Raw genomic sequence first — 22,335 nt, forward strand, 5'->3', positions numbered from 1 at the left:
AAAATGTGTGATGTGTGTAAAAATGTAGCCTATATAATTTTTTGATTTCTTCACAAAAATCCAGATTTGTCTTTGAAAGCGCGTATCTCTTGGAAGTCAAATGGTACATGGATCTGGAATACTATCAACAGATTAATATAAAATACTTAGCCTATCATATAAAATATAAAAACATTTGTGACCCTGTTGCCTCATGTTGCTCTTGACAATTACGCACGCGAGGTGACTAAGAGCGCGCTCCGTGTTTGATTCGTCTTCATGAGCAGATGTTCATTGTGCCTTTCAAAAATTTAAAATAATTGCTAAAATTGTGTTGTTTGAAAAACGGTGTAGTTAATAGTTTGTTTTAATACTTTTATTATATTAACTGATATTTGATGAAAATGTCTACTCAAAACCTCCAAGGAGTTATTAGCTTCTCCAGTTGATTAATTCGACATTAACTTTGCGTCTGACTTCTAAATGTGTTTAATTGCTCATCTCTTGTACCGCAGCAATAGGAAGTGGGCCAGTGAATTTAGAGCATAATCTATCAAGGACAAGAGCAGGCTCTAAATTTCTGCTAACATGCATTCACTCCAGGCAATTAAAAGTAATTCTTATTGCATGACAAGTCTTTATTTGATCTTGCGGGGTTCACGGATCGTGGGGCACATTTTCTCTTTCCTCCCCTGAAGAAATGCCATGCAGTCAGACTGGATGCTTGCAATAATCGTGTATACTGATATTTTTAAACGTATTTTTAATCACAGGCCAGTCAAATGCCCAACTAAATACACAATTTAGTCTCAAATTTAATCTTTTTTTCCCCAGAAAACTAATTCACTTATATTTCCACTTTTTTGAATTGAAGTTCAGAATCACAGATTGTTTTTGTAATGTCTAACAATTAAGAAAGAATTACGCAAATGCGTCTGTTATTATCAAGACCTGACATTTCGACTGCAGAAAACATTTCAACAAATAGATTTGCATGCAAGTAAAATTATCTCACCTAATTGATGTCTTCTGTCTTTTTACAAGTGTATTTTTAACTCTATACATATATTTATGCTTTCAGGGTTGTTGGACCGCGGCTCAACTGCCCCTGCTTCTGCTCTTGATTATCAATCGTATTACCCCGATTATTCGTCTCTACTCGGTGTTATCTGGGAGCTAGGTGTACAGGACGGAGAATCTGTTTACCTGGACCGGTACTGAAACCCCCTCCTCTTCACTGGTCAGGACTATCCAACACTCACAGTGACCATGGCCACCAACGGGACCAAAGCCTCGGACGGACATGTCTTAACGGAGACGGTGAATGACGCGCCCACCACCACGCCAAACGACAAACCCAAAACCTTGGTGGTGAAAGTGCAGAAGACGAAAAATGAGATACCCGAGAGAGAGACCTGGGGTGGGAAATTTGACTTTCTTCTCTCTTGTGTCGGATACGCAATCGGACTCGGAAATGTGTGGAGATTTCCTTATTTATGTGGAAAGAACGGAGGAGGTAATCAGGAATTCTTGGCATTTTTTTTTCATTCATCCATGTACCTAAAGGAGAGCAAAGATCTCGACATAAAAATCTGCCAGTTTGCCCCCGGAGGTTTTTAATTGAAATAAATCTAAAATGTATTTCCTATCTAAGGCGTGCGTAACTGCGCACAAACGAAAGTTTGCGCAATGATCTGGGCGCAGTGTGAAACAAAATACAAATTTTTACCAGATATTTTATCTGGATTATGATGAATGTTAACAGTTCATGATTTACGTTCACTTACACGCCTTTACCTCTTACCTCTCATTCAGGGGCCTTCTTGATTCCTTACTTTTTGACCCTCATATTTGCTGGAATGCCACTGTTCTTTCTGGAGACGGCTCTTGGTCAGTACACTTCTATTGGAGGGCTTGGAGTGTGGAAGCTGGCCCCCATGTTCAAAGGTAAAAAGACCGTGACTCTACACTTTTTATGTTAAGGGCTTGCTTCGTGAAGGCCAAGTTGATTAACAGACATTGGCAAAGTCAGAAATTGGTGCTCTTTTCAATTACATAACAGTGGGCAAAGGCTTATCCTCCGTGATCTACCAAAACTTTCAAACATGCCGTACATATTATTTTTCTCCTTTTATTTCAACAAATATTTCAGCACAATTTAACATCATGCCTGTGCTCTACCATTGTTTCAGGTGTGGGTCTGGCTGCTGCTGTTTTATCCTTCTGGCTAAACATCTATTATATTGTAATCATTTCCTGGGCTATTTACTATCTGTACAACTCCTTCACTACTGTGAGTATTTGATATTCATATGAATGCTGTTCCCTAATAAAACAATATAATAATAGGATATGAATACCTTTTGAAAATGTAGGGGCAGGGGGACTTAAAGTAGTAGTAGTTTACTTGATTTTTACTGAAAATCTTTTCACACAAACGTCCTTTTAAATCTTCTTTGTTTGTGTGTTTCTTCTTTTATTTTGCTCAGGTTGTATTTTTATAGTAACCCTTTAAGTTATGTGGCAGGTTCTGTTTGCCAGCACCTCTTACATAAGGGTGCGCGGCCCTTAACAGGGTATGACATTTATTACTTCCTTTCCCACATAATTAGTGCCTTACACAAGGTATTGATAAATGCTATTTGGCTATAAGGCATTTACTACGCTGAATAAAGCATGAAATCTCAATGAGTATCATGGTCTTGGCTGCTCGACAGCCAGAAAGAATGGGACCCGGTGGTGGGAGAGAGGTCCATCTAAAAAGAGCTGTCTGTGTGATATTTAAAAATCTTTCTTTCCCTTTAATTTTCAGGATCTGCCATGGCAGAGCTGTGGCAATTCCTGGAACACAGACCGCTGCTACACCAACTACAGCATTGCGGACAACAGAAACCTCACCAGCGCAGTGGTGGAGTTCTGGGAGTAAGCTAGACACAAGAGTCTGTTGAGATCGCAAGGACACTGCTCTGTTGTGAACAGATTAAAGCTTCACAGAAGGGTCATGATCCCTACTGTGCATAATGACGATCAGGGTTAGAGTCTGATATGGCCATTTGGTTCTGACCATAGTTCTAACAAGCCAATGGTTCACCAAATCCATGTATCTCCAGAAACTTCTAAAGTGGGAAATATTTTGTACGTACAATAAGGGGCCACAAACAATCCTATATAAGAATGTGAATAAAACAAGTTGTATGTACACATGCATGCATACAAGCATGACTTCCCTTTACTGTGGTGCCAGAAAAAGCTTTAGGGGTGAAAAAGAAAGCAAGGGACAGGGGTCTTTGTGAATATCCAGGCACGTGTATGCATATTTGTGTGTGCACCCATGTGTGCTGCGTGTATGAGATTAAGGATGCATTTGTGCGTTGTAGTAAGACCACTTTACTCCTTCCCTGCAGACGTAACATGCACCAGATGACCGATGGTCTGGAGAAGCCTGGGGAGGTCAGGATCCCACTGGCTATTACACTCGCCATTGCATGGGTGCTTGTCTATTTCTGTATCTGGAAGGGGGTCAGCTGGACTGGCAAAGTAAGTACAAGCAGAGGACAGAGGCAGACACAAAACAAAATGGATAGCCAAAATCCTTTCATGAATTGAATTTGCATCATCTTAAGGTCATAGAATAGGCACGACATGTTGGATTGTTGTTTGAATTAAGGGATGACATATTGTCACTTAACAATGTTTCTGTCCAATTGTAATTTGTTTTACTGTAGGATAAGCTAAAATTACTAAAAAAGAACTTCTAAAAGATCAAGTTACATCTTGATTTCATGAAGTTTACTGTCTTATATTATAAATTAACATTTATATGAAAACCAGAACAATTGATAATAGCCTTTTTCACTCTTTATCTCTTTGTTTGCTAAGTTTACGATTGGTAGATTTATCATTGATTTTTATACATAGCAGTTGTATCAGTGACTGTGTCTCTACTGATTCTATTCATTGTCAGCAGATTTTTATCACAAATGATCTGAATTGTGTTGACGTTGATAACACAGTGCCAAATGAGTTCAGATAAGGAGGGAAATAGTGCACCGAGAGTGTGCTGAACCCGACCATTGTGGGGTCATTTTGCCTTTGGGGAATGGCTGACTGGGTCACTGTGCTGCACTGTGCTGTGTGGATGGTGCCACTGTACTGTAACGCTGTTCATGTTAAGTTGAACAACTTAGCAGTTTTCACTTCTTCTGTAGTTTTGTTGCCTTGCAGAACAAATTCCAAATAAAATAATGCTCAGTAGCAGATTGATATTAAAGTTAGTTTTGGCTTAAATAGACATCTCCTTCTTTTCTAACAATAACTTTGTCTCCCACAGGTGGTGTACTTCTCAGCCACATACCCTTACTTTATGCTGTTCATCCTGTTTTGTCGTGGTATCTCTCTACCTGGTGCAATTGATGGGATCCTCTTCTATATCACACCAGACTTTGCCAAACTTAAGGAGTCTGAGGTATGCTCTCTGCTCCCCCTGCTCTCTCACATCATTAAAGCTCAACAAGAACATGAGATGAAGCTAGACGAGGTGTGGAGAGACAAGGCGAGGTCTTACTGAGTTAAGTCGATCAAGATGGGATGCAATGGAATCAGAGTGCATCAGATAGGACCAAGTGTAACAAGATAGCACTTAGGTGAACAAGTATTGTTCCCGGTTCCTGCCATTACATAAAAGGTTTACAAGAGACATGATGCATTTGTACACATGGCTTGATCAGCCCTGTCACAAAAGAGGTCATATCGTCAGTAAAATAAATGAATCCCTTCCAATTTCTTTATTTTATAAAAAATCTATTTAGCATCAAGTTTGCACAAGTTACATCTACACCATGTAAACCTCTTTTTCTAATGTTTGTGTGGCAGGTGTGGCTGGATGCTGCCACTCAGATCTTCTTTTCCTATGGGCTGGGATTAGGCTCTCTGATAGCTCTTGGCAGCTACAATACCTTCAATAACAATGTGTACAGGTAGGTGATTTGTTATGTTTCATGTCAAATGAATGACACTGTCATTATGAACACTGTCACACATCTTTTTTAGAAGGAGACTGTGCAAATGTCTCTTGCTAGGATTATTTTTGGTTTCCTGGCAACATGGTGTCTGCTGTACCTTCTATTTTGGGACTATTTGAGCCTCCAGCTGTATCAGTCATTTCATTATTTTGGCTCTACATTTGACACTCATAGGTGCAGGCGTTTGGTTTGCCTCAGCCTCTGTCACGTTGTTGGATAAACACTGGTCTGCAGCCCAACTACATAAATCTTTGGTTCCAACTATTTTGAAGCAGCTTGAGCTCACTGCCATTTTATACGAACAGGTCAATATAAATGTATTCAGCTGCTGTGCTGCTGCAGGATGCAAAATGGCTCTCCACCGTCCCTTCCCCCTATGCCTCTAGACAATGTGTGACGGGTTGATAAGGAATTGATATTGGCGTGACAAAGGCTGCCTTGTGCTTTGTCTCTCCCCTACAGAGATTCTGTCATTGTCTGTTGCATCAACTCCTTCACTAGCATGTTCGCTGGCTTTGTCATCTTCTCTATTGTGGGATTTATGGCCAATGTAACAAAGAGACCCATCGCTGATGTGGCAGCCTCAGGTAATTGCAATCACCGTTGAAACTCGATAGTGACAATAGGCGCAGACAAGAGATACTTGCGAAAATTAGCCCTTGAAATTGCAAGATGTTATTCTTTCAGTCAGAAAGGGAAGGTTTTAGCTTGGCACTATATGTCAGTACTTTCTGGTTTTATTAGAAAGGACATTACTCAGTGATTTTGCTAAACACTCCTTTGCAAATACTTACTTTGACATTCAGTACTCACGTTTTTTCCTCCAAGGACACTTTGGATTTGAAATGTTTGCGTTTCATCTAGTATTACAGTTACTTTCATTATAGCTGAGATTTTCTTTGCCATAATTGCACAGCTCATTTGTTGTTAGTGTCCACATCACCATGTCTTTGTCTTTTGTCAGGACCTGGCCTGGCATTTTTGGCTTATCCTGAGGCCGTCACCCAGCTGCCAATTTCTCCTCTCTGGGCCATACTCTTTTTCTCCATGCTGCTGATGCTGGGAATTGACAGCCAGGTAAAGAAAACCCAACACAAATGGTCTCAGGTTTTTGGACCATATTCATATAGCAAATGCTGATGCTCCAGCTTCTGTCAAGAAATGCTTTGACAAATAAAGGCAAAAATAAAATAAACTAATAAAAATGTTCATGTTTAAGGTCAGGACTGTATTGTTTCAGGGTGGAAACCTTCACAGTGTATCACTGCGATGTTACACTGCGTACTTTAACATAATTTAAAATTGCAATAGTTGCTGTTTCTCTTTATTCGTGAAGTCAATCCTAAACCTTAGAAATTGACCAACTGTTTTTACTGTGGCAAGAGTGTATTATATAACTTTGTTTTGACATGACTCTGCACTTTCTCCAGTTCTGCACTGTGGAAGGTTTCATCACTGCACTGGTTGATGAATTCCCTCAAGTTCTCCGAAACCGCAGAGAGATCTTCATCGCTGTCGTCTGCCTTGTTTCTTACATCATTGGACTTTCCAACATCACACAGGTAAATTTTTCTTTCTTGTTCGATAGTTTAACAGCTTTTAGAGACATTACTGGGTAGTTAGATCAAAGACATTCACAACAGCCTCCAACTGAATGAGGTTGATATCTGTTGCAATATTCAATGGTCAAAAATGAGTCTGCATTTCTCCAGTTTATCAAGTAACCACACCATTATCTCACATTTCTATTTTACATTTCTGATATTGGCATTGTCACAGGGTAATAAAACATTTCCCACAGACATGTAAGCATCCTACAGGACACCAGTGGTGTGACATCGGCAGCTGTCCCAGTAATCTGCTACATTGTTATCTCTGCTTGCCCTTACAGTGGCCCTCATTTGAAATCCAAAGAGCCTCTATGTAAAAAGGTCATGGTGTCATACTTCCTCTGAGACTGTAGTTCCTAGCCAAAGTGTTTCAGGTCATTTAGCATCATGTTTCAGTCTGCAAACATGAAACAACTTGAAACAGGTTCAAAGCCATGATTTAATTTCACTTATTTACCTGCTAGCTGCCGGACCAAAGGATGAGGACATTTGGCCGAGAGCACGATGTCTCACACCTTCCGGCCAGATTGCCATGAAATTCTGTATTTTTATCAATGATGAATTTTGGGACCACCTGATATAGTATCTAGCGCCACCATCAGGCCAAAATGCACCCTTGACCGACACTTTATGTCCATGACATGGTATCACTAATGGCTATATTTTCATGAAATTTGTTGTGTTTATCCATGATCCATGGAGGATGAATCTTAATGCTTTTGGTGACCCCCTGACTTTGCCTCTAGCGCCACCATCAAACCACAATTTCCATTTAATTGGGGGAAAAAATAATAAATGACATCATAAAATAGCTTATAATTTGCTCATGAAATTTGCTGAGCACATTTAAATTCCTAGAGGAATAGAAACTCAGTTTTAAACATATTAAGATTCTAATTAAAAATGCTGTTTAACTACTAAATTTGTTTAGTTCATTTTGTATTAAAATACAAGTTAGAATCTTTGTTTAATTGTATTGGTCTACTGTTATCTTCCACCATTGATATCAGCATATCTTAGCATTGATAACATGCTCAGTGAACCACATTTTAATATGATTGGTATAAATTCTAAACTTTCAGATTCAGACTACACTGAGTGCAGTATGTCAAAAACAATGTTAAGAAATGTTTTTTCCTTATCATTTTCCCACAAAATTACACAATTTAAAATAAAAAACAATAAAGGAGGGAGCAATCAGCAAAAACTTGGCAATGATGCTTTTGTGTCTGCCAAATTGCAAGCTAAAAACAACAGAATCACTGCAGGCCAAGGTCATGTTGACTAATGACACTCGAAGACCCTGCATTGTCCCTCTACTTCTGCCCAACTGGATTACCATCACACCACATGCAGAGCCCCGTTAGAATAAGGCAGCTACCCTTATCTCTGCTCTAGGCAGGATAAAATACTGAATATCAAGCTTCACAGAGTAAGAGTTGACAAACTGTAGCAGGTCTCTTTGAGCTGGTCTCTGTAACGACCTGATAGCTGCAAGAGATTGTAGACAGACTTGAAATGTTTCAAGGAGATGCTTGATCTGCACTGGTCTTGTCTGTGCTGCACAGCCCCAGTTTCCAAGGAAGTCTTAGCACTGTCTCTTACTGTCCTCACCAATGAGACGTCACTAACTCTCACCAGCCAAAGTCGCTGGTGCTCTCGCCCTTGGTGTTATTCCACTTGACCGATTTAGTCCTGCACATCCAATACTATAATTGCTTCTTCGATGGTTTCCTCTTCACCTCTCTTATCATCTTCATTTCTTTTGTTCTTCTGCTTCTCTCCATTTGTAGGGTGGACTGTATGTGTTCAAGCTATTCGACTACTATTCAGCTAGTGGAATGTGCCTGCTCTTCCTGGTCTTCTTTGAGTGCATCTCTATTTCCTGGTTTTATGGTGAGCCACTCTTCTGTAATCCTCTAAATGTTGTTTTGTCTCCATCTAAACACAGGACTGCATATTTTCGTCTGTTGTTGCTAAATTATTGGAAACTAAAACCTCAAGATTTAACGTCTAAGATCCAGACTACAAACATATCTGAGATCATAAATTACGAACTGATCTATAGTCACGCAACACAAATAATTAAAAATGTATTCATTACGCTTTGGTTCCAGGTGCAAACAAATTCTATGACAACATTGAGGAAATGGTTGGCTACAGGCCCTGTCTGTGGTGGAAGGCCTGCTGGGTCGTTTTCACTCCGCTCATTGTGGCTGTAAGTGTTATCTGTGGGTAACATGGATGGATTTATCTAACAATGTTCCAGACACCAACAGGGAAAGTAACACCCCATCATGGACATTGTTTAGGCTCATAAGGTCTCAGGTGAAGCTATGTATTGAGAATGATTGCTATAATCCTTATATACAGTAATACTTCAGATTAGGCTAACCTAGAATTTAATTGCATTCACACTCTCTGTGACCATGATGCTTGAAGTTGCTGAGATCTATTTTCTTGTCCGTCTTGTCCAGGGAGTCTTCTTGTTCAGTGCAGTGCAGATGGTTCCCCTCACCATGGGTGACTATGTGTTCCCAGCCTGGGGCCAAGGGGTTGGCTGGTGCATGGCCCTCTCCTCCATGACCCTCATCCCAGGCTACATGGGCTACATGTTCCTCACACTCAAAGGCACATATAAAGAGGTAATAAGATCAATATTGGTTCAGTCTAATAGTCAGTGAATACTTGCACTACACTACACACAGTTAATAATTTTTTCTTACAAAGAACGCATGTGGAGTTACAAAGTGCTTATAAGAAAAAGTACACATTAACTGCAAATGCAAATTAAATCTAAATACTGTATGATCTATATACAAACACTTAAGGAATTGTTACATCTAAATGTAGGTAAATTAGTATATAAATACCAAGATTTCCCCAGAACAAATGCATCACTGTACCCAGCACTGAACTCTGCACACATTTATTAGCTATTTTGAATTTTAATCTGCAGTCGACAGCAAGGCAGACTCTTAACTCTGTTAAGAGTTTCAAGTCGATTACTCGGTATGCTAGATTTTTAGCTCAAACATATTAAAACGCACTGCATGATAGACAAATCCAACACAGGGACCACAGTAGTGTTTTCACTACTGTGGTCCCTGTTTTGTAAGAATAATGTAATGTAAATGCGACAAACAAGCCCTGAGGATTTTACAGGGGAGATCTGTTTTAACCATGGAGGGCAGCTTGAACGAACATTTAAGGTCACCCTGTAGATATTTACCGACAGTCTGGCTCAAGTATGTTTACCAGAATATCCTCATTCGAGGATTTATATAATCTTTACTTACTTTTTACAACACTTACATAATGGCACTTACATAACGTAGTACCTGAAATGTAATTTTGCAGCAAAGAGACTCTTATCACTGGATATAAAATGCTCAGCTTAGCCCAGTGTGGTTTTCCTCTGTGCATTATAACGGTACTGTGATTAAATGCCTTTGTAATGAGCAAGCACATAGGCATACTGGGTAAAGAAGTAATAAATTGCCATGATGAGTAGAACAGTGATAAAAGGATTAGTAAAAGAGTTTCTAATTAGTTCTGTTAACAATTTTTTGCTGTACCAGCCACTGAGATCTCACTAAATTATACCCATTTGTATGCAGCAGAATGATACACTGCACATTTATTGATCTGATGATCCTAATCAATGGCAGATAATACCTTTTCCAGCATGCCATTTACATTTACTGTTACTACCATATAGCTTTATAGCCACCACTGACAGAATAAATGGGCCATAATTGCAGGCAGTGCAACAGAGGCTGTCAGACGCGATGTGCAGGTGTCAGATCCTGCAGTACCAGCTGATGGCTGATTGTCAAATTGTAGCAATCAGCCAGCTGATTAGTGCTCTGCACCCAGGCGGACCCTTAGTTTCACAAACACTCCATATAAATGCCTACTGTGCAGCAGATCCCGGTAGACTACCCAGAGTTAAGAACATTTGGAAGAAGGACCAACTTTGAGATGGTTTGATTTAGTTTCGTGGCTTATTTGTTATTGCCATGACTATCGGCTTTTATTTTTCTTTACCAGCCATATCTTAGGCTGTATTAATTTATATAACCATATATCACATCTGGGAAAAATCTTTTCTGAGAGTATCTTGTAGAAAGTTTACTCTCAGAGCCTGAGGCTGTACATACTGTACATAATGCTCACAGCTGTGTAGCTGGTGTGTTTTGTTACAGCTTATGGGTTCGATCATAAACTTTGCAGCTGTTTGGTCCCTACTAATGGTGTGTCTCATTGTAATTTCGACACCATCAGTGTATTTTTCAGCTGTGTGATATCAGCGGTATTACTGCTCCTCTCTGTGCTTCTCCCTTTCAGCGTCTGCGGATGATGATCAAGCCTGTCGTACTGGTGAAGGCTCAGGAAAATGGCCCTGACCAGCAGACAGAAAACCAGAGTCAGAACCCTGCCAACGAGGAAGCTTACATCTAGAAACTTCTGCCTGTCTCTGACTCGACGGCCAGACTGGCAATCTACATAGAAGGAAACGTAATCAAGGTTGGGAACGACCACCAGACTTCCATGTCTGCTTTTATTCACCTACCTCCTGGGGACACGTGAGACCAACCTGATTACACAGTTATTTTTAGGGGTTTTTCTGTTTTGTTTATTTGTATAATACAGAGTTATAAAACTTATGAGGAAAAACAAACTACCCAGCAAAATTGTTGTGATATCATGGATTTCATTATGCAAAAAAGTTAGTCTTCTTAGAAAAGCAAATGTGACTTAGGAAATTACTGTATATTGAATATATAATTTAAATTTGGAGGCCCACGTTGATTCAATAGTATTGTGCTACTGAAGATATTAATTATTCTACTAAACTACAATTACTGTACAAAGAAAAAATATTGGTTAATTTTGCTTGTACATGAAATAAATACATTAAAATGAATGCAGTGTATTAGGTGAAAAAAATGCAATTTGAAAGTTTGTAAAGTGAAAATTGAATATTTTCCAATTTAAGGCAACGACAATATGGGGATGTGCAACAGGTAAGGCCAAATCTGCTTGTATGTGTACAATATAATTTAGACAGACTATCACTCCCTTGGAGGATCCTGCAGTTCCTCTATGATGTTTACCACCCATGTCTGGGGCTACCTTTGAAAAGCACAAGCACAGTATGGAATTTTGAACCGTCACACTTTTTTTTGGCTCAATTGAAAATTGTGACAACAGCAAAAATAACTTACATAGGATACATAGCAAGAGACTGTTATAATTGTTTCTTTGTTTTCTAAAGAACAATAACTTTGTATGTTGTCTGAATCTTTTTTGTAGAATCATTTTTAGGTCATTTTCTATATGTGAGAGTGAGAAGGACCAAAATCTAAACTCAAGTTTGAAAGATTGGTACAGAATTTTAACCCGCTGGCTGTATATGGATTAACTCAAGCATCCCTTTTTGTCTCTCTAAAGAGAAACTGGGTACAGTAGTGGAGACAACATCCGCCTACAAGCACAATTTGGATCTGTAAACTACCACCTCTAAAAATGTAGGTCTAACCAATACAGAAATCCCACATTTGCACTGTGTGTACAATATTTCTGCCTGACATTATTTGGAAAATGTAGATTTTGACAACCAGTTAAGTGTAAAGACAGAGTTGGGTTGCAATACGCCAATGCTAATTCTGATCTATATTTGAAACTGTGAGAATGAATAGTTACCACTATTCTGACTGGAGCCGTTTACTTGTATATCTATTTAGTAACCCACTTCTCAGGAACAAAGGTGGACGTGACCAAATTCTCTCAGATACTACCATTATACACTGAAACAATTAATGATGTATTTTTTAAAAAATCAGCCATTTTCTCAATTCAATTAATCCAACATGCTACCTTAAACAGCAACAAAACATGAACACACAAATCAGTATAAAGACTACATATACGTACTCGGGCACCCTCGAAAGCTGATCCAAATTGTTTCCTATTTTCTATGTGCTATTCAGTTTCAATAATTTCTTTCAGTGTAAATGAACTGTGATGGCGTTCACTCAGTCATTTTAGTAGGAGCCATAGTGTGTTTCTATCCTGTGGCGAGTGCAGATTTCAGATAGCAGACTAGGAGAGAGAAACTTTGGCTTAGTCAGAGAACAAAGCCAGAAAAAGCACTGTTTATACACGAGGATATAGCCAGATGCTATATAGGCCAACACCACTAAAACTACTCCTTTTCATAGAGTAAAAAAAACCTATTATTACATATCAAGTTTGCTTGGCAATATCAAAAACATATGTAGAAGCTGACTTTGTGACAGACCACTGACATCACTGTATTACTATGAAAGAGGATAAAGAAAATGTGCTTCTGTGGCAGCTACATGCGACAGGAATCAGGCCCGTTTATTTTCTTTTACTTAAATATATTTTTTTTAAAGATATGTGCATTAAAACGTGCAATGACAAAGGGTTCCGTAAATTTTGTATAAAGTTACCATACTGCAGTTTTCTCTCTTGAATGATGTTGTAAACTGGACTGTGTAATACATGTGTCTGTGAATGTCTGTACAACCTGAGTTTTTCTTTTCTTTTGTCTAAATGTTGAACAAAAAAAAGTGATATTATTTGCTGTTTTCTGCAATAATATTATTATCTCAGAAACTAAAGCACATATCTCTCTCAACTGTAAAAATTATCATTACAATAACAGAATAGAGTAATAATAAAGATGATATGATGATAATAATAATAATAATAATAATAATGTAATAGAGATGTCTAGTCAGAGAATATTGTTTTGTATATTTCTAGCTGTTTCATGGGCCTAATGTAAAATATTCTATGTAAAAAAAAAAAATATAATAAATGTCTTTAGATGGTGTTATATGAAAAAGCATGATTGCAATATATGTTCTCTGCAAAAATAAATAAAGACCTATAGATTATAATGTCTGTGTCATGTAATCTTTCTGTTGGGTGTGCTGACAAGATATGTGTCTAATTGGTTTTAGATGCATAAAAAATATTTTTTACAAGCCAATGGTGAATAGATATAATAGGTTAATTATAGAAAGTACAAATACCGTTTTTATTTGTTAACTGGATGTGACTCTATGAATAGCTACATGTGCTGACTTAAAAGGTATTGAAATGCTCTTCAAATATGCTTGCTACATTGTTGAATGAGTTGGTTTAACATGACATTGACCTGCTAAGTGTTATGCTAATGTTAATCGACTTATTACATAAGTGGAAATGAATATGCCCTCCGCAAGAGATGTTCTCTGTAAACTTAGCTGATAGTTTCTGACAAAACAGTTCTTGCCACAGCAATACCCTTGTAACACCTGTACTGAGAGCTGTGCCAGCACAGACACTACAGCTATCCTGGCTGACAGCCAATCCCTCCCAGTCACAATGCACCATCCATCCCACTGCACTTTTATGCAGTGGTTAGCCTACATTTATTTTAATCCAAAAAGCCACCAAATAATCACAATATGCACAGTGAGAAAGAAGTACAGAATGTGTAGACATCTTTATTTTAAAGAATTTATCAAAACATTAAAAATCCTAGCATTGTACATACATTTCTTTAAATAACATAACATGTCTGGATTACTTATTTGTACAGTTGTCAGCGGGAAGCACAGTAATCTCAAAATATGCAGTGCTCTGTTTTTCTCAAAATAAATCTCGTTTGTCTCTTTTATGTAACATTAGTTATCACATTAATTAACACACACTAATGAAATATTTTAATTCTTGTTTTTGTCTTATCAATCCACAAAAAGGTCATTTTTCCTCCAATTATTCTAGAGGCTTGAATATATATTTGTATGTTTTTTAGCACATTTGATAGAGCAATATTGTAGTTTCTTTACAGATTTACTTTGCCTCACTGTATGACCTTTTGAACTGGGGTGTCTTCTAAGATATCTCTTTATCCAGCTACAATTGCAGTGCACAACACCCGAGGAACAGACATGAATGTGTGATGTGAATGCATTATATATAGAGAGAAGGTATCTGGTGATAAAGCTCTGACCTTGTCACTCCCCAAAAGGATACGCCAAGCTAAAAACAACAGAGATTGGGGAGTGACAATAATAGCAGCCCCACCCAGGAAATCTACAGTAAGCTTCAAATGAATTAAGTGCTTGTTAAGACTTGAAACACTTAACACAGATGAAAACACTTTCATTCTCGTTTTGGTTCATTCATTTACACCAAGTTTGCTGTTGTGCTCATTTGTACAATTTTTTACAACAAGACTACAAAGACATGCAAAAGACACATAAGTCTTGGAGGAGACAGTGGGAAGAAGCCAGGAGGAGATGAAAAAAATAGATCAGGCCAAAATGAGTGGAGTAACTGGAGGGGAAAAGACTGTACCAGTTCATCCAGCTGTCCTTGCTGTGCCCCTTCCCTCTATATGACAGCAGGCCTTTCCCCCACCTTTGATTGTGGCCATTTGGAACAGGTATAAAAAGGTTTGCCTTTAGATGTGGTCAAACATTTCATATTACCTTCTTCATTTGAAGCATACTGACGCCGTTATACTCAGACCACACAGTGACTGCTACAGTGGAGTTTTGAGGCGACCAGCGCAGCAGCAGACAAAAGACAAATCAAATGTCTGAGCAGAGAACTGACTTGCTTAAATAAATACTCTAATGCAGGAAGCAGTGGATATATAAAGCAAGTATTGTGTGCAGACTCCAGTTGTCTTTCTGAACTAGCACAGGCTTTGTGCCGTTTCAGTCAGCCCAATGATGTCGAACAGATAATTATGTGAATGCAGAATATGTAGAGAGTTTATAATTGGTATCTTGGCTCTGACATCATCATTCGTTGCAAGCATGTACAAGCTCAGCAAAGCAAAGATTGAGAAGTGACCATAATAACATCCCTCCAAAAACTGCAGTAGACACAGAGCCCAACATCAATATATGCATATATTATGTGGACTCCTTTATATGTGTGCTGACGGCTCAGCTGTTGCAGCCATTTCCCTGAATAACACCTCAGTTCAAATATCTAGTGAGCACTGGTGCTGGTACCTGGCTTAGTTGTACATATCAGCCAGGCACCAGCCACTGTATGGCTGTTCTCTTGCTGGTACCTCAGAAAAGGAGGGGAAGATGTATCCTACGATCTGAGATGAAAAAAAGGTAAACCTAGCTATTAAGTCCAAGGCATCAGGTTTTCATAGGTGATTTTGATCATGTGAAATACTGCTACTTTCAACAAATAACCCCCTAAACAAATACGGTTTTTATCATGTTTCTGAGTGTCCTCCTTGAAGGAAACATACCAAAAAGTGGGAATGTTTAAATTTAAAGGTGTGTCTGTTTGTTTGTGCTTGTGTGTGTGAGGGTGAGATAGAGAAATTTAGAAAGTAAGAAAGAGAGTGATTTTATACATGGTCGGACACACCCTCAGTGGTACTCTAGTGGTAATGACTTGAGCACGTGTGAGTGTGTGTGTGTGTGCATACATGCGTGTCATTATGAGTATGCATATATATATATATATAAGTCTTTGTCTGCTCATCTGAGCATATGGCAGTAGTAGAAGTGTTAGCTGTGGTTATGACACAGAAATGAGCGGAGCAGCTCTGACAGCTCCAGTCTAGCAGAGGTAGTAGCAACTCAGAAGTCAGCTCTGGGGCCCCAACAATACACACAGTGTGGAAATGCTAATCTGTTTTCCTTTCATGCTAGCTTGGCCAAGGCTCCCAGTAGCATGAACACTCTCCAATCGCATCATAATCATTGGGTGCTGAAATGCGCAGTACCATGGGACCAAAAAGAAAAAGAAATAACACTCTATTTACTCTTCTAATAGCCGCAAGGCTGTATTTTTCCAGAGTTGTTTCATGTGAAAGATGCAGTGCGGTTATGCAATTGACTACGCAATAGGAGACAGCACATAATATTAGATGGGTATATTAATGGGAGTTTGGGGGAAGAAAACTCAGTCAGTCCTTTCCCTGTTATTGGAGTTGATATCAAAATTTCACTGTTCGTTCCCCATTTTCCAACCATCAATGTTGGTGTGACCACCATCAAGTCAAGTCAAGTCAAGCTCTATTGTCATTCTTCCGCAAAGTATGCAGCTGAATGAAATGTTGTTTCTTACGTACCAAGGTGCATAAACAATGCAAGAATTAACAATAACAAATCACAACACTCTACAATAGGCAGAGTAACACACCCGATTCACACTCTATACAGTAAACCGTAACAATACACAGTAAATGTTAACATTACACAGTAAGCAGAAAATGGTGTGTAATAGACAGTAGGTAGTGCAACTGACTTGAGCAGAAGCCAATAAGGTGTCATTGCACAGTTGTGCATTTTACTACTCATTGTCCATTTAAAGTGACAGTGCACAGTCCTTGTGTGTTTTTGAGTCCTTTTTTATTTGGGGGGTAGATGATTATGGGGGTGAGATGTTGGGTGGCTCCAGGGTATTCAGGACTCCGACAGCTTGGGGGAAGATCCTATTGCAGAACCTTGCAGCACTGGTCCTGATGCTGCAGAACCTCCTGCATGATGGTTGAGGGACAAACACACTGTGTGAGGGGTACTTTACAGTAGCAGAGGCTCTGCATTCACAGCGTGCCAGGAAGATGTCTTGGATGGGGGGAGGGAGACCCCTATGGTCTTTTCAGCTGTCCTCACTATGTGCTGCAGGGACTTGCATTTGATTGATTTGCAATTCCCATACCAGTGATGCAGCCAGTCTGGATGCTCTAAATTGTTCCTCTGTAGAAGGTAGTGAGAATGGGTGGTGGGAGACTGGCTCTCTTCAGTCTCCACAATAAATACAGGCTTTGTTGTGCATTCTTCATTTACTTCTTTATTACTTTTTTATTACTTCATTACTTCTTCATTCCCTAACCTCAACCAAGTAGTCATTTTAACCCAAATTACAATGTTTCCATATAACCTTAAGTAAAATTAACCCAAACCATGATCTTTCCCTAAACCTAATCAAGCTGTTTTTTTAAACCTAACCAAACCTTAACCATGTCATGTTATGTCATCTCAAGTCATAAAATTACGTATTAACATTGATTGGTAATGGTTTTGGCACAAATGATGCTGTCCTGCTGACAGGGGCCTCAGATCAGAAAATGCTTCTGTGTGTCATTCTAGAGGCCATGGACAAACAACACAATTTTGTCATTTGATTTGGAGGAATTTTTCAGATGTCTGCAGCTATTACACAGAACCTAAACCTTCAAAGGCTTAACCTAGTGTACCCTGGCAGGCCTTTCCTTTGCCTAGGATCCCTTTTTTCCAGCCGACCAAAGCTGAATCAGAATATTAGAGAGCCTTCATGGCTTTCCTTCTGTTCACCTTTACAATGGGCCACTGATAGCATATCTGCTCCCAGCAGACTGACAGAAAGACAGGCACTGAGAGAAGCAAATGCCCTTATCACTGACTGCCATATGATGGGATTAGCTTGAGTGTTGTCTAACAAAGCATTAATGAGCAGTTTTAATTGCCTGCACGGCACACCCTGCCAAGTCCTGCCTGAACCAAACACACACACACACACATAATACAACACAGAGTGGTGACACATGTTTGTCCCATCTGAAATGGCGTCCAAGTGATACAGAATTTGTATTCATCACTGGAGTGAAAAAAGACCATTCTTGCTGTCATTCCAACACATTGGTGTACACTGTTAAAGAGAAAATGGGATTGAAGACATTAATTTAACCTTAACTTCCATTCACTCCACACAATACAGACTTAATTGAATCAATAGATGTTCATGATTATCTAGCGGTAGACTGCAGCCTGACTGTAGACACAGGACTTCACCACTACTGTGACCTTAAAACCCCTCTGATTTTAGCAGGGCTGAGGGCCCTTCTTCCATTTGATATAACTACAATTCTACAAAAATACTGTTCAAAAATACAATTTTATATGAATGTCAGTCACGTCTGATGAGTGACTTGAATCTTCATCAGTTTGTGGTGAGGGGGCCTATTGCTTACACTAGATAAGTAAACATCTCACAAACACAGTTTACAAGGTTACAATGGCTATATGCAATGCAGTAAACTGAATGACAGATAAAATACTCATACATTACATTACATTTATTTGGCCAGCGCTTTTATCCAAAGCGATTAACGATAAGTGCATTCAATGTTGTGGATACAACCCAAAAATAACCTTGAACTGCTTCAAGTGCTACATTTAGAAATAATAAGAACTTTTTTGTTTAGTTTTTTATGGGCCAAGGTGCAGTCTGAACAGATGAGGTTTCAGTCGATGAAAGATGTGTAGAGTATCTTCCGTACTTGTGGAGCCAGGACAGCAAACATTTGTGATTTTGTTCAGCGGTAGCTGAAGGCAAGCTGATTGGAAGTAGCAAAGCGTAGTGGATAGGCTGGAATCAGCACAGTAGGCAAGTGCCCATGTCTTGAATCGGATTTGAGCAACCACCGGTTGCTAGTGCAGGGTGTGGAGGAGCAGTGTAGTTTGGGAGAACTTGGGTAGTTTGAAGAGCAGCCGGACTGCTGCATCTGGATGAGCTGCAGTTGTCGGATCGCCACATTATCGGATCGTCTGGAGCAAGTTGCAATAGTCCAGGTGAGAGATGACAAACACCTGGACCAGAATCAGTGTTTCCTCCTGGGTGAGGAATGGATGTATTCTCCTGATGTTGTGGAGGATGAATCTGCAGGAGAGGGTTGTCGCAGCGAAGAGGAAAAAAAGGACAGCTGGTTATCAAGTGTCACACCCAGGTTCCTTGCTGTCAAAGCAGGGGACATCATAGAGTTCTCAATGGTAATGAAGATGCCATGGTTGGGAGATCCCTTCCCTGGAAGGAAGAGCAGGTCAGTCTTGTCGAGGTTGTATTTCAGATGGTGTGCAGAGAAATGTCAGCAAGACATGTAGAGATTTGTGCTGCCACCCAAGGTTCAGACTGGGGAAAATACAGAATTAGTTAAGTGTCATCTGCATAGCTGTGGAAAAGCCATGTGAGTGAATAAAAGGGCCAAGTGACTAGGTGAAAAGAGAAAAGATGAGGGGACCCAGAAAAGAACCCTGTGGGACCCCAGTAGTGAGGCTACAAGGTTCAGACACAGACTCTCTCTAAGTTAACGTTGATTCTTTTTAACTTAAGCTATGTAAAGTATGTACGTATGTACGGAGCAAACTGATATATGTAATGCAACTATGTAACTGACTTATTTTAACCCTAACCAAGTAGCTTTGGTGGCTAAAACTAATCAAACTGCAACTGTTTTGCAACACTATGTGTTTTATTTAGACACTCTAACCACATGTTGCATATTAATAATTGATAACTTGACTGTAAGTACTTCACCGCGGAGCCCTGCCCGCAAAAAAACTAATGGGGTACCCAGTGCGTTAAAAAGTGACGCCAAGTGGTCTTGACCAAGCGTCCATATGCAACAAGTTGTGGGTGAGAACATGTTGCTCTACGTTGATGTCAGATTGGGATGAAAGTACTAGTTAAACAAGACAAACAAGATGATGTGGAACCAGTCACCATGATACAAACATCCACAGGAAGACACAGCATGTCTCTGTAACAGCACAGGTTGCACACTGATCCAGGAGCATACTGACCAGGAAAAGGTTAAAAGTATTGATACTGCCCAATTAGCACAATGTTTTAGCATAGTCAAAGAAGAGGGAAAAGTGCCTTGTGGCACCCCTTTTACAATCCGGGATCTGACCTTCTACCTAACAGCTTATAGAGAAACAGAGAGCAAAAAACAGAGGAAGACCATATGTGGTCAAAATGTTGTCAGGAAAATGGTAATGAGAAAAGCAATACCAGGATGACAGTTACATGTATTATGGTGTTTAAATTGCAACAGCAATTTATATAGTAATAATTTTAAATCAGCTTTATGTGCAGGTAATTAGGAGTATGAGACTTGACCCAAATGGTGTTCTTCAGACCCTCTCTGTGTTTTTGTGATGAATGGAGAAAGAGGAGGCCTGTGTGACAAACCAGGGAGCATGACTTCCAGCTGGAAAACAGTTCCTTTCTCTTGGCACAAAAGAGTAAAGAGCCCCAAACAGAGCTCAATACTCTCTCTTCTCTCTTCCTCTCCTTACTTAGTCAAATTTTTTCTCTTCTCTTCTCTTCTCTTCTCTTAGGTAGAGTGAGTGATTGCCATGCCAGCACCTCAGCCAGTGAACCCACACTATCCCTTCCAGTCCAGGGCCTTTTGCCACGCCACATTTATCACCAAATGCACCAGTAGCGATAGCGGTGCAGTGCATGTCAAAGCTCAGAGGCAGTGCCCTTGCCTTGTGGCATCTTCTTCAACACTGAAGCGGAGAAAACAAAATGGTTCAAGACTATGTATACATAATATCAAGAAAACACATATTCCACCCACCCGTGTAGGATATATGGTAGAGTGAGAAAAGGTGGAACGTTGGAGAAGCTGGACATAAATGATGGACATAAATGTTTACGTTTACTTCTTCTTATTGTGCTTATTCTTTCTGTTCTTAATTATTTTTTTATATTGCAAAGCACTTTGACATGCTTAGTGTCCCTCTAATCTTGAAAAATGTTTTTGAGCCGATGCTGTAGGATACCCTGTGCTAAAGCCTCGTAATGGGCAGAAGTAGGAGTCTAAAAATCGTATCTTATCACTGAATAAGGTTTAATTAGTGTTCCTTTTTCTGTCAAGAACCATCACCCCATGATGCAGGTTGGAGCAGTGCTCCAGGTTGGTAACGGGCTTGTGTCTCTCAAGAAACATGATGTACTTGACACCATTATCTGAAGAGTACAACCCACACAACTTACAAAAAGATTAAAATTACATTAAGAGTGTTTTCATGGTGGAAGAGAGAAAGCAAAAAGAGAGAAATTAACAGTTCTGTTTGGGATTCAGCCACAGTCGTCGCCTTGGGAACACTGTGAAATCAGAAGTGATTCACATGTGTTTGCTTTCATGAAAGGTTACTGCACCACCTCACAGCAAGATACAAGGGGTTGAACACACTGGTTCCCCTTCGAGGGAACTCGAACTGCATCGGTGACGACGGTCTCGAGCGGCTCTCTTTCAAGAGGATGGTCGGATGCGCTCCCCCCGTGGCTCAGGCCCCGCGGTCACTGAGGCGTCGCGGCGGCTCCGATCCTGGCGATCGCAACACGAGATCACCGCTGGTGCCGGGACGGCTGAGGCCTTTTTCTGGTCCTCGTCTGCGGAATCCTCCTCTCCTCGTCCCCGATCGGGAGCCCGTTTCTCGGCTTCTCCCACTCGAGGTATGAGTCCGGAGAGGCTTGCACGATCTGGCTCTGATGGGGCTAGATGTGCTTAGCATGGAGAATGACTTCGGGGAAACGGAACGTCATCAGCCCTCGCCAGGATACGAGGAGTTGTTGGAAGTGGTGACGCGGGCTGTGGCCAAACTGCACATTGATTGGCCACAGGCGTTGCAGCAGCCTTCGGTGGGCAGCAAACTAGACGAGCGGTTTCTGCAACACAGAGCACCACCCCCGCGTTGGCCCTTACCAAGGGCCTGAGAAGACAGATCTGAGGACCATCATTCACGGGCGGACAGGGACCCCGTGGGGACCCCGTGGGTCTTGCGCACAGTAGTGGATGGCTACAGGCTGCAGTTCCGGGTTCGCCCCCCCAGATTATGCGGGATGGTCGGGACTGCAGTACATGCAGAACAGAGCCAGGTGTTGGGACA

General features: G+C 40.1%; 1 protein-coding gene across 1 annotated transcript; it reads left to right on the forward strand.

The window, feature by feature from the left end:
- Positions 1-1,075: 1,075 nt before the first annotated feature.
- slc6a1b (solute carrier family 6 member 1b) lies at positions 1,076-13,422 on the forward strand. The gene is made up of 14 exons (XM_046076005.1): positions 1,076-1,495; positions 1,795-1,926; positions 2,172-2,272; positions 2,792-2,901; positions 3,384-3,516; positions 4,310-4,444; positions 4,852-4,955; positions 5,463-5,587; positions 5,965-6,077; positions 6,431-6,562; positions 8,404-8,506; positions 8,728-8,828; positions 9,088-9,255; positions 10,961-13,422. Exons 1-14 carry the CDS (start codon positions 1,249-1,251, stop codon positions 11,072-11,074), a joined length of 1,818 nt encoding a protein of 605 aa, XP_045931961.1. The 5' UTR covers positions 1,076-1,248; the 3' UTR covers positions 11,075-13,422.
- The last annotated feature ends 8,913 nt before the right edge of the window (positions 13,423-22,335 follow it).

This window comes from Micropterus dolomieu, linkage group LG18, assembly GCF_021292245.1.
Source record: "Micropterus dolomieu isolate WLL.071019.BEF.003 ecotype Adirondacks linkage group LG18, ASM2129224v1, whole genome shotgun sequence".
NCBI classification, from domain to species: Eukaryota; Metazoa; Chordata; class Actinopteri; order Centrarchiformes; family Centrarchidae; genus Micropterus; species Micropterus dolomieu.

Coding starts and splice junctions, on each gene's coding strand:
- slc6a1b (XM_046076005.1), top strand. CDS start 1,249: ATGGCCACCAACGGGACCAAAGCCTCGGACGGACATGTCTTAACGGAG. Junction 4,445..4,851: donor CCAAACTTAAGGAGTCTGAG/GTATGCTCTCTG, acceptor TTTGTGTGGCAG/GTGTGGCTGGATGCTGCCAC. Junction 9,256..10,960: donor TCAAAGGCACATATAAAGAG/GTAATAAGATCA, acceptor TCTCCCTTTCAG/CGTCTGCGGATGATGATCAA.